Source organism: Haliotis asinina, chromosome 4 (assembly GCF_037392515.1).
Source record: "Haliotis asinina isolate JCU_RB_2024 chromosome 4, JCU_Hal_asi_v2, whole genome shotgun sequence".
Taxonomy (NCBI): Eukaryota; Metazoa; Mollusca; class Gastropoda; order Lepetellida; family Haliotidae; genus Haliotis; species Haliotis asinina.
In genome coordinates this window covers 7,235,630-7,255,540 of record NC_090283.1, presented here as the reverse complement: position 1 = coordinate 7,255,540, position 19,911 = coordinate 7,235,630, and the positions used below count along the sequence as shown (strand labels likewise).

General features: G+C 39.5%; 1 protein-coding gene across 2 annotated transcripts in view; it reads right to left on the bottom strand.

Moving 5' to 3' along the window:
* Positions 1-19,612, bottom strand: part of LOC137281235 (glycerophosphodiester phosphodiesterase domain-containing protein 5-like) — a 51,419-nt gene extending 31,807 nt beyond the window's left edge. Inside the window, exons 1-2 of one of the 2 annotated variants that reach the window (XM_067812377.1) lie at positions 19,534-19,612; positions 17,967-18,197 (exon numbers count right to left, since the gene is read on the bottom strand). In XM_067812377.1, the coding sequence (XP_067668478.1) occupies positions 17,967-18,095 (129 nt within the window). In that variant the 5' untranslated portion in view covers positions 18,096-18,197; positions 19,534-19,612. Of the gene's footprint in view, positions 1-711; positions 876-17,966; positions 18,198-19,533 lie in introns of those variants that run through there. The other variant, XM_067812378.1, reaches the window with a different exon arrangement.
* Positions 19,613-19,911: the final 299 nt, after the last annotated feature.

Below are 19,911 nucleotides of genomic sequence, written 5' to 3'. Positions count from 1 at the left end.
AAAGGACAAGTTGTAAAACATACAACTCTAATTATAAGTGATGTTATCAGTTTAAAGGGGAATAGTCTTTGAAAGCCGTCATCTGTATTATCAGTGGGGCAATTGTATTCTGGGAACAATTTACATTTCTTGACCTGATGTTGATAATTGAATGTTATCTTTTATCTTCTCCAAATCAGCAAAGGGAAACAAGTTTGTATTATATCTGTGTTTATGGTTCCAGGGAGGTCCACGCTGATATACTTCGACACCAGACAGCAGAATAAATGAAGCAGAAAGTCATGGTGACTTCAGGCTTAGAGCACTTAGCTATTAATGTTGGATGTACACAAATTCATCAGTCAATCAAAGCAATCAACAGGGAACAAATCCCAGCATCACACACCCTGTGGGCCCAATATTAAAAAACTATCAGGAGCAAACATGAACCCTTTAAATTTAAACACTGCCTCAATTTTTAGTAAAATTACCAATTTTTTTAAGCACAAGCAATAACAAATCGAGATTGTGTCATGCATTAATACTCTGCACATTTCCCTTCAAGATACTCAATGTTCTTTTAAGTTTGTAAATACGAAATAGTGACAAAATTATGAAAATATTATTAAATGTAATTAGCAAAAAGGTCATTGATAAAATACAGACACAAACAAAAACATGCAAGTTAGAACAATCAGAAACTTTGTGTAAGCTTGTTTCTAACATATATACCTTTCTGGTGGTCCGCCCACCTTTAGAATGTTTGCTATAGTCAGCCATCCCCGTGAACACATGAACCCAACTACTGATGCTGCTCCTAACGCAGGAGATGAGTGGACGCTAGTCCCCACAGCCGATGTTGCTGCTGCGTTATATCACTACTAGCGAGAGCTGTCGTGCTTGTGCTCATAAACAGCAGTAGTCAGCTGTCCGTTCATCACATGGATCCCTCCGTCAGTCAGCACACATTTCAGTTAGGAACTCCTCACATCAACAACACATTGTATAAACTGCCTGCTCCTTAAATATGTCACTTTCATATACAAGGTTAATTATAATTTTTTACAGGCTGATACATTTTCTCAAGCATCTGGTTACCATAGGAACAAATTACAAACATCCTAAACAGTCCCTCTGTCCTAGAGCGACATGAGTTGAGCGACTGATTAGAAGCACATTCATTCAGTCACAGAACATCCATACAGGTTACCGTCCTCTCTTACACAGCTTTACACTGACATGTAATAAAACGATCCCAGCTGTAAGAAATCCACTTGAAATAAATCTTCAGTTTCCTGAAAATTCCTAGCTGTATATTCAACAAAGGTCACATGTGTGGCAGCAAAGAAGTAAGGACAATCTGGTGATTTATGATGGGAGTAGCTGTAGCAAAGTAGACTTCCCCACTGTATAATCTGACGTAAACTGACGCGGTGCCTGCCTGACTTCTGACATTCTGTATCACGACCTGCCTCGGCCCAGCTTTACCTGTGTGGGCGGAGTCAGTCTCACCTGTAATATACCACCTTTGCCTGTAGTCTCACCCACAACACATGTGAACCAATCAAGATTTACCTGGAACAAAATATCCCCACTTAGCTATACCTGCACTAGCTTCACTCCCACCTTTTACCTGAGATACACCTTAATGAGTAGTTATCTTTACCATGTTTACCAGCACTACCCTCCACCAACAACTTTCACCCATGACACATTTTTATCCCAACTGGCTTTGCCTGCATTACACTCGCACTACTCTCCACCCACAATCGCTACTTCACCAAGGATGCACCTTTCTTCCTACCTGTGTGACATGCACTACTCTCCACCCACACCTCCAGCTTTACCCGCAATACACCTTTATCCCCTCTGTCACACTGGGTGTGATACAGCTATGGTTCCGACCAGCCTTAAATCTACTCTGTCTACATCAGTTCATTAAGCTCCCAACACAGGACTATGTTTTGACACACTGTCAAAGTAAATGTTCAAAGCACAAACTCAATGTAGCATTGTTTTATGACTTTGCACACTCATCACTTTCGGGGCAGTGGAGTAGGTGAGTGGTTAAAGTGTTCACATGTCATGCTGAAGATCTAGGTTCAATTCCTCTCATGGTTACAATGTGTGGAGCCCATTTCTGCCTTCCTCTGTCAAGATATTGCTGGATTACTGCTAAAATCGGTGTAAAACTAAACTTACTAATTGATTCACTCATGGCGTTGACTTTTGTACGGAAGTGTGATAAACTCACTAAAGTCACCAGAACATGTCTTCTCAATGTGTGTCCTCTTAGGATTTATGCACTGGAACTCAAATGAAGGACCCCTAAATTTAAAAACAATTAACATTTTCATTTTGTCATGGATATAATAACTTCAGTTTTGAACACTTCATGAGATTCAATTCAGCGAAAAGTCACCTGTCAAATAACACTACACAGCTTTCAGGAAAACAGTACATGTCAAATACAGTTTTGTTTACTCATGCTTTTAAAGGTTTTTTTTAAGTACGACAGGGACTGTAAACATACAGTTTTTAAAACTGAGCTATTTAAAGTGAAGACATTTTACTAAACTCTGGCTCTAATAACTCAAGTGAAACAAACTAAGTAAAAAAATATGAACCTTAGTCATTATTTCTAAAAAAAACAGAATCGTAAAGAAAGTCAACACTGAAGCTATGATGGAGGGATCAGGGACAAACTGCTGGTTTATTTCTGACCTGCTGTGACAATCAACAACAATAACAACTCAACATATTTATTCCTCATCATGAGTGTCCTTCACCTTCAGGACATCCATGACCGATCTGTTGAAGTTTATCCCATCACACCAGCTTTCTAACCCCGGCAACAGGAAAGGACTGTGATACACAATGGAATGATAAACAATTCCTGGTCTACCTTAGATCTCAACTCAACATCGCCTGGCTGAATCTATATGATTCTGACACGTGACCACTGAATGTGACACTACCTGGGTTTGTCATAGACCTGCATCATTGACGAACTATGACATATTTAACTCCTAATATCATCTACCCATGAAGATAGAATTGTCTCCAGCAACCCATGCTTGTCATAAGAGGCGACTAACGGGATTGGGTGGTCAGACTTGCTGACTTGGTTGACATCACATCCCTTTTTGTATAGATTGATACTCATGATGTTGATCACAGGAATCTGGTCCAGATTTGATTATTTCAATTATTTATCATGCTGCCACATAGCTGGAATATTGCTGAGTACGACTTTAAACAACCAAGAAAACAACCTACAGTCTGTCAAACTGGTCCCTACATTAACCTAAACACCTTTGAGTATTTTCTATCATTAGCATACAGTTTCCTATATGTCTTAGCAAGTCTAGGCCTACAAGATGACCATCTACACTGACAGTGAAGAGAGGGGCGGACACATGAGCATAATGGGGATGGGTAACTGATCTGAAGCTGCAATTTACTTTAATGTTTTACCCTCTGGGGAACACAACACCCTGGAATACAATACTGTGAAACACAAGCAGCCCCAGGTGTGACCCGGAGGATCAACAAGTCATGCGTTACATCCCACCATAGGACTAGCTCTCAGTGCCTCAACAGAGCTGTAACAAGGCATCTCACTTCATCCCCTCAGATCATCTAACTGGTCAGCCATTGCTCCCAATCTGCCAAAAGTAAACACAATCTGTACACTCTCCCTTCCTCAACAGAACTGGTACAAGGAGTATCCTGTCAAATGTCATCCCTTCTTATGGTTTTCTGGTCAGCTATAGCTTCCAAACTGACCAAATCCACAAAATCTGTACCTCTCCCTGCATTAACATCGAGTGAGTTTAGTTTCATGCCGCATTCAGCAATATTTCAGCTACATGACGGCAGTCTCTAAACAACTGAATCTGAACCAGATAATCCAGTGATCAACAGTATGAGCATTGATCTGTACAATTAGGAAATGATGACGTGTCAACAATGTCAGCGAGCCTGACCACCTGATTCTGTGTGCTGCCTCTGAAGGCAAGCATGGGGTACTGAAGATCAATTCTAACCCATATCTTCATGGGTCCTGCCTTAACAGAGGTACTAATCATTTGTGGAATTTACACAGCCGTAAGGATGGTGAAATGTAATTACAGATTATCCTGTGTTCCACAATGTGTGCTCCTGCAATATTGGAATCAAGGCGCCAACATACATGCAACATCAACGCCATGGTCACTGTCCAAGATGGACATACTCCTTCCTGTCACAGCTGCTGAACACATGGTGTCCCCCATATGACCTATTTCCTGGTTGACTCATGGTTCAGTCAGTACATTCAAGTAGGTTGTACAATGAGTTTCTGTAACTGGCAAAATGACTGATTAAACAACTGCTGAAAGTCTTCATCCAGTTTCTTTAGAAGAGTAAGTGTACTTTACACAACCTGTGACCATTTTCTATCTGTTTTAGTTTACCCCAGGGACACAATCGTGGGATCACGTTATGAATCAGGAGACACAATCATGGGATAAAGTCGCAGCCACAGGGAAATCAACACACATTCTCCAGGCAGATAAACAACGCTCAAGCTATAGAAGGCTCTTTCACTCCAGCCTTCTTCAGTGAACATAGGGATAGATCTATACAGAGAAACCCACCCAAGAGGCTTGGCTATCAGTTTGAAACTTTCCTTGGCAGGGGTCATGTTTGATATAAAAACACACAAATGATTATGTCAGTTATCAAAATCATTTTTCCAACTTTTTCCGTTGGTACAAAATAACAAACAGTGTGCTCTGTGTAAAAACATCTCCAGTTGTTGAGAGGTAAATGATGCCATTTGATTGTGACCACAAGCCAACTGTTCATACATCACAATGGTCCAGAAAGCATTGTGACACAAACTACTGTAGCTTTATCTGATAGATGTTGCTTGATCTTACAAGTGACATCTCCTGTAGGGGCTGGTTCTGGATGATAAAAACTGGCTGTCTTAGTTAATGATGCGTGAGCTGAGTTTTGTTGAGGATAATGCCTACTGTCATCCACATCACAACTGGCGTAACTCACACTGCTGTACTCTGACTGCACGCCTACCTCAAGCTGACACTCACAGAACAACGTGTTTTATTTATACTTTATGTTTTCTCATAGTGTTCAAGGGAATGGGTACTGACGAGCTGGTAATCACTAGGCATGTGAGTTTTGTCCATGTGATAGTGACATGATGCTGCATACCTGGTCAGAACACTTGTGTAGTCTAACTGCACAGTTAATAAAGAGTAATAACCTGTGAAAACATGGGCAGATATAATGAACAATGTCTCAAACCTGTATGGGTTGACAACAAATCAACTTCTATTGGCAACATTCCAACCGAAACTTTGTGAGTGTAATGACCTGCTGAGTACAGGAATGGGACAGATGTTATGTAAGGGACCAATCATAACCCAACTTGCTATGCTTGTTGTGCATAATGACAACCATTCAACCAGCTTGTTGGGCACAACGACAACCAATCAAATAGCTTCTTGGGCACTATGACAACCAATCAACCAACTTGTCGTGCATGAAGACAACCAATCAACCAACTTGTTGTGATGATGACAACCAATCAACCAACTTGTTGTGCATGATGACAATTAACCAATCAACCAACTTGTTGTGCACTATAACAACCAATCAAATAGCTTCTTGGGCATAATGTCAACCAGACAATCAACTTGCTGTACACGATGACAAGTAATCAACCAACTTGTTATGCATGATGATAACCAATCAACCAACTTGTTGTGCATTATAACAACCAATCAAATAGCTTCTTGGGCATAATGTGAACAAGACAACCAACTTGCTGCACATGATGACAAGTAATCAACCAACTTGTTGGTCACAATGAGAACCAATCAAATAGTTTGTTGGGCATGATGACAACCAATCATGGGGGTGACAAGCCAAAGGATCACTGACTTAATAGAAAAGCAAGTTTGCAAATTGATAATGGAGAGTACAACTACAAAGGATGTTCAATTTATATGTGTGATTAATGGTTAGGGGGCAGTTTTAGAAATTGGTTTGAATGTTTTTCTTATTTACCAGACATATACAGCTTAAGAAATTAAATTCCTGGTAAATGTAGTCATCAGCGAGGACATGACCCTCCTCCCTCCTCTTCTACAGTCTCAAACTCAGTATGGAACACTGGGGATCCAGGATTCAGGCACAATGGCTGGAAGCCTCAAGTTACCCAGGACCCCCGGACAGTGTACAGGGGAAAGAACAGTGAGTGTAATTCCACCTCCAGTGATGTAGGGAGGGTGGGGTAGTTTCAAGTCAGTGTTATCAGTACTGAGGTCACAGCAGCACAGAATGCTTCACCCACAGCAACTACTGGGAACACAACACATAGAGACTTGTGAAGTATCAGGGTGAGATTCAGACCACATTTGTCATTGCATGCGTGTGAGTGCCTGAGTGAATGTGTGAGTGAGTTAGTGTGTGCATGAGTCTGAAGACTGGTGATAACAACACCAGCTTGGGAGTTTGTAAGACCCTGCAGGAAACCGCTGTCAAAGTAACCTGAAAAAACCTTAAAACAAATGCAACATGACACATTACACCTCAATGCTTAAACGGAAGTACAACATTTTGAAAACATTTTGTTCCCTTTTTTTCAATTTGCAGGTAAAAGTCATCAAGAAAAATACCTCCAAATGAAAAACACACAAAAATGATATATTTACTCGTGCTGAAAATCTCCAATTAGAATGTTCCCCTCCTGTCTGTTTACATATAATACAATGCAGAATGACTGAGAGAGCATGAGCAGACGGTTCTTTCTTCCCTCACCCAGCTGAACCAGTGATTTCAGGGGCAGCTGAGGGTAACATGGCCCAAAAGAAGTAATTACCATAGGATGTAGCACACCATGTCTTGGGCTGTTAATGACAGAGCACTTCCTCTCTAAAATACTCCAGCTATCAGAGGAAAGCCATTCATTTGCATCCATGCAGAATAGGATGATACAGTAATCAGGCAACACTTTGCCATGACAACCGAAGACATGGCAGCTGCTCCATCAGCAGACATGATCATGATGATAGAGACATGAGGGTCTGTAGCTCACTTTCTTTAAATGAACATGACATATTAAGTTACAGCAGCAGAAATAAATAGATCCTAATACACTATGCAAGATTCCATTGGTGGATATGTGTTTTTGTTTCATTGGGGGTGAGTAGATCACTTATCCAAAAGTGAATGCAGGAGTGACACGTGCGGAAACCTTCAATCTGTAACTAAAAACCAGCATGAGACGACCACTTACATTTAGAGGTAAAGACAGAGGTGACTGGTAAGCTAACCTTCAATCTAGAACTGAAAAACAAGCCTTGGGTGAACTATCAGCAAATCTAGAAGTGAGCAGATGTCCGTTGTGCAGCTTGTGCTGACCATCAATTTAGAAGGGCAATGAAAGAAGCTGTGGACGAAGTAGTGAGCATGTGAGTTGACCATCAATTATGTATATGTCCTGACTGTGGTATGTACTGGTGAACTTAACACACAGATGACTATATTCTGTGGAATGGAATGTCCTGGACAGTCTCGGTGTCAGATGTTGTGAGAATCAGGCTGGCCCTTCAGTAAACATGTCTGTCAGTCTGTCATGTTGGATCAGATTCTCTGTTTTTATATTTTACTTATTCTATTTTTAAATTCCATAGATTTCTGAGAGAATGCTTTGAATGTCATCAAAAACAAGATCTCAAGGACTTTCAAAACTGGAAAGTTCTGTCAAAAGTAAATCCTGCTCAATGTTACTCTTGCTTTGAAAAGAATTTTTCACTCATATCGTATATGACGAAGAAAAGACCAATGCGAAGATAGCAGATGTTTACCAGTCAAGGAGATGGCACTGATCGATAGAGGTTCATGTTATCGACCACTGGTTTGCCTGAGACAAAAACTGGTTACTGCTACCTCTTACCCAGCTGTTGTGAGTGAAGTGTAACCCATTCATCTGTATGGCTACAAACGCCCCAGGTGTTTGAATGCAGGTTGGACACAGACAATCCCTTCATGTGTTAGATGTCAGGCATCACCATTTCCCTCATCCTCTGATACACAGCTGGTTTGCTTGTACAGGAAGTACACAGGACCTCTGTCAGTTGCCCCTCACTGTACTAACATGCCAGGCAGAGTCGTCTCCCTTCCATTGCCTACACTGGCACCAACACTACACCTTAATCTACCCAGTGAACATGCTGGTCCCACATATTTCATACAGTAAACTAATCCATGTAATAATCTTCTGAACATACACTAACTTAACTTTTCTATTTAAAAAATATCAGAATAACAAGAAAAAAATATTTCCTTTGAATCCCACTTGTGTGTATTCCTGTCACACAGGATCTGGTGCATGTTCTTCTGTTGATCCTCTGTGAACCAATCATCTTCCAGATTTCTGAAGTAACAGCTGATAATTGCAATACCTCCTGTTCAAGTCTCCAGCGAGTACGTGTACTTCTTCATGGTATCATAGAAGGGGCCAATCTGTGTACTCCAAAACATCACACTGTTTCCATTGAGTCAGTTTATACTTTCCACAAACTAAACAATTTTGTTTATCACATTAAGATTTCATTCTTAATCATGTCAGTTTTTTTGGGACTCCAAAATACATTTCATGGCCTGAGAATGAGCAAACATATGTTCATATTACACCCAAATGGCAATTAGGAAACAGATTCTCTTCCTCTCTTTCAACCGAGATATATAATGGCAGACATTTTAGAAGACATTACAGAACATATTCTTATCTTCTAAGCAAACATGCATGTATGTGACAGTTTTCAGAAAGTTTGGACTTTAGAAGCCTCCAAGGCCATAAAGACAGTGATGTCTTTGGGGCCTGGTAATACTGTTAACAGGGTGAGGGGTCAGGGGTCAGGGGTCAGGTTTTCTGTGTTATTCAACATTTATGTCAGTTATAACAAGAGACTGGCACTACTTCAACATACTTTCATTTCATTTGAACCATGCATTCGTTTGGGAAATGACTTCAAATCATTTTAGACAATGAGACAATTTAAGGAAAAAAAAGAAAGACTGATGCAGTAGTTGGTCGCAACAGACTATAGCTATCGCAATAGCTGTTTTCCCCTTAATTGTCACCTCATATCTACATGACATTTCTATCACAATTGTTACAAAGAAAGCAGAAAGAGGGTCTCTGAGAGACAAGAACCCTGCTGCCTCAGTAAGCTTGGTTAACTTGTCCTAACCAAACTCTTTCATAAGTGACCCATGAAGGTCCCGGGGTAGAATAGGCCTTCAGCAACCCATGCTTGCTATAAAAGGTGACTACGCTTGTCGTAAGAGGCGACTAACGATATCGGGTGGTCAGACTTGCTGACTTGGTTGACACATGTCATTGATTCCCAATTGCCCAGATTGATGCTCATGTTGTTGATCACTGGATTGTCTGGTCCAGACTTGACTATTTACAGACTGCCGCCATACAGCTGGAATATCGCTGAGTGCAGCGTAAATCTAAACTCACTCACTCACTTTCACGTGTACTAAACAGAAACATGACATCAAGACATGAATATGGTGAAAATTTACTCTACATGTTTGATACGCTGTAGTCAAAGCTAAGAATCATCTAGGGTTATAAACACCTGAAAGTCCCAACATAGTCATCGTGACACATATCATACACAGAATTACCAGTAGTTCTTCAGGCATGCAAACTCTGGCATGAGTTTCAGGTGGATTGTAACCTTGGTAACATAATGAAGTGCTAAACAAAAAAGCTGTGGAACTTCAACAGCATCAGCTACAGAGAGTTGGGGATGGTAGACTGTGCTTGGCAAGTTTGATTCCTGAGAGTTTCTTGGGAATAAGACCTGTCTTGCACTGAAAGTAAGTCACCTGGTTTGGAATATGACTGTTTATCATACAGACAAAGGGTAACTGCTTTGATGATATGGTGATATGACTTAACTATCTAGGACCTTCATGGTGTACACAAACAAATATATCCAAGAAACCTCAAGCAAGTCTTAAAAACGTGGCAATAGTCAAAGGGCTCCTTTTCATTATATTTTTTTCATTATGAGTGGAGTGGAGTGGAGTGGAGTGGAGTGGAGTGGAGTGGAGTGGAGTGGAGTGGAGGGATTGAGTTTAGTGTTACTGAACACTCAGCAATATTCCAGCTATATAGCGGCAGTCTGTAAATAACTGAGTCTGGACCAGACAATCCAGTGATCAACAGTGTGGACATTGATCTGCGCAATTGGGAACCAATGACGTGCCAAGCAAGTCAGCTAGCCTGACCACTCAATCCCGTTAGCAGCCTCTCACGACAAGCATAGTCGCCTTTAATGGCAAGCATGGGTTGCTGAGGCCTATTCTACCCCGAACCTTTTCACTTTTTCGCTATAATTTATAAACAACTTGTTGTTAGACTTGGTGTCTGGTATAGAGCATCTTCTGAGAAAGCTTGGGTTACAATATATAGCGCCTCTGTGATCTACATGGCACAGTGGGTAGAGTGTATTCAGTGGGGATTCCCATATGGCCTTCGGCAGGTGTTATTACAACACCATAGTCAACTGAATGTCCAGAATATTACTATCATTGTAATTCACGTGGCACCAGCGATGAAGATAATAGCTGAACTGGAGGCTCAGAGTTGGTTGTTAGTGTATCGGGCCAGCAGTTTCAAATATGTGCAGGCCCTTGTGGCCTTCAGTAAATTATCTGTCACTTTTCCTCAACTGGAATCTTTTGTAGATGTTTTTTTCTTTATTGATGTTTGGTAATCATCAATGACCCATTATTTTACGATATCTTACAATTTCATTTCCTGGTTTTTTGGTACATAGGTTTCGCTTAGTGATCCAGTGTGAAATTGTTTTTACTGGTTTGACTTAAACAAAATGGATGTGCAGATTTCATTCAGGACATGTAGATTTCAAAGCCTACAGGTGGCAGCAGCCCTGGCCAACTGGCAAATTAACGCAGTGCAAACACTGTGTGGCACCGTACAGTGAAAGTAGATAACAATAGTCAGTGAAATGTCTCCCAGTAGAACACCTGTCACATGACCACTCTACTATCCTTTCCTGACAAGTCAGCTGACTGGCCACTAGAGATGTCCAGGGGCACATCATACAGACTGAGATAATAGTGAAAACCATAAACTTAAGATGGCTGATTTATATACCTGATGTACAGGTGAGACAGCCACATAGCAATGTCAGTGTCTTACGTATACCTCACTAACAGGTGTCAGGAAATGTCTATCAAAATCTGTCATTACTGCATTGAATACAAAATAAGTTGGTTCTTAAACAATGTCTTGTGGGTTTATTTCAGAGCACCAGCTATGTCCTATTTAGGATGCATACCACCTTCGCATCTGAATCTCCACATACTACAAAATATAATATACATTCATACACACGTATTCTACACTTACAACAGTGATGAATTCTGACATGTATGAAGACACGATTTCAGTAACTGACAGGACAATTCTCAACATCCTTATCTTCAGGAAATTTAGTGTTTTATCAACCTGAGGCCCTGAGCAATATCTGAATCATTCAGTGAATGTAGAGCAAATTACTGGGGACCATATATAAAACTTCTCATGGTATTCATTTCTGTTTCAGCTAAGGGTAATCAGGGAAGGAAGTGACTGTTGCTGGCACTGTGTGACATTAGGATTCTCTACAAACAGAGACACCTAAACCTACTGTGAGAACTGAAGTTGCAAAAAACAATTCTGATACAACTGAATCACTGTATTCCTCATGCATTGATCACGTGACAATATTGTACCTTTCATTTCACTGCATCCTCATTTCTAGCTTTGAATGAGGCTATAACATGCCAGACTAGATATTCTGCTCACAGAGCATAATCATATTGTTAGCCCGGTTAACCCAAGCTGAATAGCTTCAAGACTAATTGTCTGATGACTTCACAGGGAACCCATTTTCTGCTGGGTGAACAGAGGCAATTTTTAACAAACTCACTTTACCATATATCATTTGTGTCATGGAATTGTAAGTCCAAATCACAGATGAGAGTGAGTGAGTTCAGCTTTACGCCGCACTCAGCAATATTCCAGCTACACGGCGGTGGTCCGTAAACAATCGAGTCAGGACCAGACAATCTAGTGATCAACAACATGAGCATCGATCTGCGCAATTGGGAACCGATGATGTGTGTCAACCAAGTCAGCAAGCCTGACCACCCAATCCCCGTTAGTCGCCTCTTACTCACAGATGAGATCCAACCCCTAAAAGTACTATTCTGAGAAAGTAAAAGAGAAATCTCAAATACACAGAGGATACTAAAGGACCTCCCGTGTAATACCATTTATGTTAAATGATACTAAATCTTTAATGAGTTTAGTAACACCTGTATTACATGGAAGGTCAGAAGTGATGTAGTGTTTGTTTTTTAATCCGTATTTTCACTTCACACTGCATCATATACGCAAGTTTTCTGTGTCAAGGGAAATCCTGACTCACTAAGTCATTCAAAACATACTTTTGTTGATTTAATCATGCATGACAAAACAGTCATCAGTGGTTACCATAGTTACCATTTGCCCTGATCATACATGGACATGGTTTCTGTTTCACACAGGTCAACCTGTCACCTACATCTAGACCAGTGACAGGAAATGAACTCCACACTATAGCACAGCCTACCTCTAGACTGTTGTTTAGGGGATCTGGAGTAGTTTGGCATAGTGTGACCATATACCTTATGGGTAATGTGACATCATAAAGAAAGGACCCTTTGGGTCTGCTGTTAAGGTATTTGGTGTTTGTATATAGGACTCCTAACATCTGCTTCATAAAAGTTACATCTGTTTGAAATAAACGCAAACAAACAGTTAAACCCTGTTATCCAGTATATATACATATATTACATCTTTTCTTTGGTCCTGAGCATCTCACTAAGGAAATAAGTAAGAGTATATATTTACCTGCTCATCCAGGAATCGAGCTATCATGACACTTTGACTTGGCACCCCTGAGCTACAATTTTAATTCAGGGTTTAGCATTGCTGGATAATAGATAAAACAATGTGGTTCAGGGACAGTGAGACAGACAAGGTAAGCTGGCAGTGAGTCAGTGGGTGATTGAGTCTGTGAATATTGCTCAACACTGGACTAGCAACATCACAGCTGTGACAATAGTTGTGTAATAACTAACAGGATGATTGAGATAACTACAGAACCATGCAAAAGGTTTCGGACACTTGACGTAATTTCCATAGACTTTCACATTAATTTAGTGTAGCATTAATAATTTTCATGAAATTAATTTTTGTAAGATCTAAGTTAAATTTGCACATTTGTGGTGAGTCATCTTACCTGCAATCACATAATTTCTGTTTAATTTTCCATTGCCTATTTATCAAGTGGTGACAATTTAATGAACATGTGTACAGTGCCCTGAAATCCTTTAACAAGGCGGCGAATGGGATAGTGCATTGTGGGACCATATGCAAGTTGATAAATGTGATGTCATCAGTTAAATAGTGGTCAGAAAATTGAAATTATGTGCACAGAGCAGAGATAATTTCCAATTTGCCAGTCAAGGTTTACAAAGATCCACCCTAAAATCACTTCATGATAATTATTTATGCTACTCTGAAATAACATGTAGGTCTATGGAAATGACGTCAAGTGTCCGAATACTCTTAGTGTGGGTCTGTGACTTACATAAAACTCTAAACAAGTAAAATCGTGTATAAAGATCAGATGAACAAACTATAAATGATTCACTTGACATGATAAAAAATTGAAATCTGGGCTGAATATTACCACTGAAATTGTGTTGCAATATAAGAACATACAGGTATGAATATTGTGTTATTGTGACCGAGTTTGACAGTAACTTTTGGTTTTACCTTGACTCACAAAAATGGCGGTCTCAGATCATGAAGGGAATTGGAAAAGAAATTCACTATCAATTACCTGAGGACGATTATCGATTATAACTGAAACACATTTTAAAAGTAATCCCCAGTTTTAAGGGTAATCGTGCAGATTTTCTCGCTTTTAAGGTTTTTTTACCTAATATTGCCATGCAATGAAATGCATGCATGCAAGAAAGACACGGGAGTTGCAAATTAAATGATAAAAGTGGTTAAAGTGTTACAGTGTACATAGCTTTACACTGCAGAATATATATGTTCATGAATATTCATCAAACCTAATGGTTAGTTTACTTCATTCAAGTGTGTTATCCTGAAACAACAATACGAGTTACCATTTATCATCACATTAGCAATATTCAGCCATATCGTGATGAGAACATTTAATTGTTATAAATAGTAGTTTATGATAAATTGTAAGAATCTGTCATTGGGGGACAGTAAAACTGACTAGAATAAAAAGGGGCTGAGGATTGCCAACAACTGAATATAGACCACCACTCTTGGGAGTTGTCTAAAACAAACAGATTCTGATTAAGTGAAAGCATGTTCTTCACAATCCATCATTACTTGTCATCCTCCTTTTGATCAATTTTCAATTATTTTTGATCATCGGAACTCCACTAGTCTCAGGAATCTAAATTAATAGTTTATAGGGTCCTTGTTGGGTATAAGAGGGTCCTGTGAAGTAACAGTGTACAGTACTGTACGTTTTGATAATTTGTTACGATCTTGGAATGAATCTTTGATCATATGGACTGATTGGGGAAATGATGCATGAAACCTCTCTCAGTGAAACTACCAAACTCTTAACAAAGTCATAAGTGTATCGTATGAGGAAGAAACAATATAGTGTAGCCTTTTCAATGCAAATGTTTTGCCTATTCTCAACATCTGCATGTTGCATGAAACCTGACTGAGGTACACTGATTGTATATGCGCATCCTATTTTCTACATAGTAATGGCCAAAAATATTCTGTGTTGAGTCGAAAAAGCAGTCTCAGAATTAGGTTAGTCAGGAAGAATTTCACACTTCCCTTTTTTAACAAACATACATTATATGAGCTGAATCTTTCCTGTTTTTACAAATTGCACATAAACGCTTTTACAAATTTCACATCTTTAGAGGAGAACTTGCATGTCAGGAATATAAATTTCCTGGAGTCTTTAGATAAATTCAGTCCTGACTTGGAACATGTTCTTGGGCTTATCAAATGTAGATTTAACAACACAGACAAAACCAACCATGTGAGAAACATTGTTGATGCAAACAAGTGTTCCAAAATTGTTTATGTTTGATTGTGAGAAAACATGATCGACTGCTTGGTCATTAAGTCACTGCGAACAATCTTTGATTATTTCAATTAACCGACCACTAGTACTTTGAGTTAACCTAGAATCTTCAAGTTATCATGAGGTGTGTAATTACTGGGTATGTCCTGGATATTCTGGGAAGGAAATAGAGGATAATATATGACAGCTAATGTTATACTATGTTTATGACTTGAGCCCCTAGATGTTAATATTTCCCCAGTGTGAGTAAGGCTATACAGATATTTAGCATGATATGGGCACAAATTGACATCTGGTGCATTAGCAAAGTAAAAATATTTAGGAAAATGTGCTCAAATTTACTTTCAAACACAGGCGGGCTACCTGCCATTGCAGGATGTAGAACGCAAAGTCATAGAGGAAACGTGACATCATAGCATTGTTCATGGCATCATGTCACCATAACAAAACGATATTTTGCCCAAAGGCATCATATGAAAAATATTAATCCCGATATTTTAGCCCTCTTAAGTTAGAAAACAAAATTTCACATTTTAAGAGTGACAATTAAATGACGATATTTGTATGGTCAGGACTCATAAATCTTGAAGTGACAGAACTACCCTATCAATCTTGTCATATGCTTCCCTTTTCCATTCTATTTCCCCAACACAAACATCCCCGCCAAAATAAAACACAATTTTGAATTCCTTGTGACTGTCACCCGTGCAGACTTTTTCCCTGTCTTTGATTGTGTCTACCAGCTTAGAATCCCGTCCAACATCACTATGATCATGCTCATTGGTTCTAGCTAATATTATTGATCATACAATCAACTTTTCTTTTAATATTGTGCTTGTTGTGAAAAATTTAATGCAAACAAATTACTGCATCACTACACTGAACAAACAAGACATTTTTTTGACAAAGTGAGTGAAATGAATTTTTTGGCACATTTAGCAATATTCCAGCAATATCATGACACGGACACTAAAACTGGGCTCCATATATTGTCACCATGTGGGGAATCAAACCTGGGTCTCTGGTGTGACAAGCAAACACTTTAAGCATTGAACCCTTACTCACACAGACTGCAATGGGGGAAAACAGCAACGCAAGTTAAATTGAATAATGGTAGTCGGAAGCACTAGGTACACCAAACCACAGGAAGTGAAGAAAATCTGGATTAACTTGAATTTTAATTCACCATCGTCAGTGATTTTGTTGTCATGGATAGAAAAGCTGGGAAGACAATTTGAGAAAGGAATCACTTCCTTGTTTTGGTGATTATGTCAGTTAATGTTAAAGGGAAATATATGTTGTGATTGAATTTCTGCGTAAGAATTAGCTTAAACCACAACATGCCTGCTTTCAGAAAAACTCTCACAACATGCATCACAAGTGCATAAAATAACTCGTCTGACTGCTAGATTTCTGATGGATGGAGTGAGTGAGTTCAGTTTTACACCACACTCTGCAATATTCCAGCAATATGGCAGCGGTCTGTCAATAATCAAATCTGGACCAGACAATCCAGAGATCAACAGCATGAACATCCATCTGTGCAAATCTGTCAACCAAGACAGACTACCTGATCCCCATTAGCCGCCTCTCACGACAAGCATAGTTGACTTTCGTGGAAAGCATGGGTTGTTGAAGACCTATAATACTACCCCAGATCTTCACGGGTGTATGAGATATGCACAAACATCATACACTAAAAATCATCATCCCTCTCCTCCACCATTGCCCTATCTGCAAAGACTTTACAAGAGGGATTACAAAGAATATCCAGTACTACCAAACACATGAGGACCATGTCTCCATTTCAGAATTACTGTGGCTTTATCTGAGTGTAGATACACTCCACTGTAAGAGAGTAAGATTTGAAGCTAGTGTATCTTGGGGCCAACAGGATTTATCATTATCAAAATTGGTGCATCTGGTTTAACATGCAGTGGTCAAGCCATATGACTGTGGCATGTAAATAATAATCTTGACTGGACCAGGGTGAGAGAGATTAGTTTTACGTCACACTCGGCAATATTCCAAAACTATGGTGGTGGTCTGTGAATATCCGAGTTTGGACAAGGCAATCCAGTGATGAACAGCTGAACTACACCACTGGGAGTGGGAATCCGATGACATATGACAGCCAAGTCAGCAAGTCTGACTACTACCTCCTGTTAGTTGTCTTTTGCATCAAGCATGGGTTACTGAAGGTAAATGCTAACCTGGACTTTCACAGCTTGACCAGTCAGAACCAGAAAAGCCTATGAATCGTATGATTAATATCGAAAACTGGTTAGATTGTTTGATATGCAGGGTCACATTCAGACCATATAAGTATGACTTGGCAACACTCCAGGCTAGAAAATCCAATGATTGATACCCTATATAAAGAAACAACCTATCATAGCACAATCCAAACCAAGAAGAAACCTTAAACAACCAATATTGGTTGCTGAAGACTTAAAGTAATAATGTCTCACCCAGAAATCCAGAGGGATTACTTCCAAAGAGGACTCCTTGGTATTAATGCTTATTATGAACACTGTACTAAAGGATAACTTGTTTCCAATGCATTTTAGATGATGGAACGTACAATACTGAATAAACTTTATGCATAAAAGATGCTTGGCAATGGTACAATAATCTGTATCTAAATAACATGCTCATGAAATAAAAATGTTGCTATCTATAAAGTTTGATATTATACAAAAGCATGGTTTAATGATAACATTAGATTTTCATTACCTTTCGACTATCTCTTGTGGACTGTTTGTATCGATGCCACCGACAACCCAGCATGCCTGTCATACAGACAAGGCAATAGTTGTGTCGGTAGTACTGTAGTTTGGCGTGGCTTACTAGTTTGCCTTTCATTATGGTTGACTAGGCGACACAGACTCGTCAGGGTGTCGCTCACACAGGTGATATCACAGACGTAAGACATTGAGGCAGGTGGGGTACACAGCCTCATAAGATCTGTAGACAAAAAACATCATGAATGAAGGAATGAGTGAGTTTGGCTTTTGCCACGCTTTGCTATGCTCCAGCAATATCACAGCAGGGGACACCAGAAATAGGTTTCACATTGGGACATTGAACCCAGGTCTTTGCCGTGATGAGCAACCATCACCTCACGAATGCATGAATATTGATAAATGAACAATAATTGGACTGTGTCATGACAACCTGTAGACATTTGAGGCGGGTCAGACAATCAATGCTGTCTAGTGGTATACAGACAGAGGCCATACACGATGTCATGTCCTGATGACATACTTTCAGAGAGCAACAATCCATGCTGTCTGTAAGCACACAGACACAGGACACACAAGATGTCATGTCCTGATGACATACTCTCAGAAAATTGCAGAGGTTTCTTACTGTTTTAGCCAGGCAGCAATATCCAAGGCGTATGTGAACCATACAGACCAATGACTTATTACTTATTACTTTTAACTTGATAGCACCAAACTAACATTGTACAATGTTGGTAAAAGTTCAGACCTTTCTGAGGTAAACGTTCAAAAGGTATGTGCAAGTGTCCACTTTCATGATTTGGTAAGCTGTCTTCTTATTGGTCATTCTCATAGGTACAGAGACTACTTAGTTTACTCCGACTGGTGGTAATTGGTAACATGCACATGTACCTGAGAGACCTGTATCACTTATCATGAGTGAGTATTGCTTTACGCTGCTATTCAATAATATTCCAGCAATGTCATTGCTCAAAACATCAGAAACGGGCTTCTGTACCTCTATGGGCAATAAAACCACGGCTTCGGTGTGAGGGGTCAACACTTTACCCATTTGACTACCCCACTGCCCTAGCACACTTATGAATAGACGCTTGAAATAATCATCTGCTAAAAATCAAGCGTGTTACAGATTACTAATCTCTGAAGGAAATTAAATTAAATATAGCGAGGCAATGCCGGATTTTATTTTTTATACACAGCTCGTGTAATATCATTATCTAAATTGCCCATGCAGTGAATCAGCGTAAAATATTTTGTGAGCTTATTATCATCAGGACTATTGAACATACAGGCGTGACAGGAACCATGATAATCTTAGTCATTATATATTTAGTCTCACAGTCACGTTCTGAGTGGCGTGTGGTTGACACGGCTCATCGTACGATAATCGGAGCCCAACAATGACATTGACAGGTGAGCACATTTCGAAGATGTAAAATGAATGCTTGTGTTTCAAAGACTTGCTATTTTTCAGTGAGATTTATGAGAAGTAAGGAATAGCTCATGATCGTCATTTTTTTCAACACAATTTCCTAAAACAATAGAATGTGACTTACCACACGAGCACAACTCACACAAACACAGCGGGTCGCCATGTTGGAATGTCGTTGAGGTCAGAGGTCACGTCATGACAAGTACTTGCATAGAAAACAACGGAAGCAAATTATACGGACGATGACCGTAGAATTCACAAAGCGTATCAATTTCACCAATCATCTGTTTGTTAAAATAGCCTATTGCTGAAACGAACAGTGAATACAAAACGTGTGAATTCAGAATGAAAGGCTTTCACGACATACAATTTACAAAATTAAACGTAAACCAAAATACATTCCGAGTCTGGTGACCTATAGTACGAAAAAGTAATTTTGGTCTGGTAGTATTAGGGCAAATTAACAATGGTTCATTTCTGTTTGACTATTTGCTGATCACAA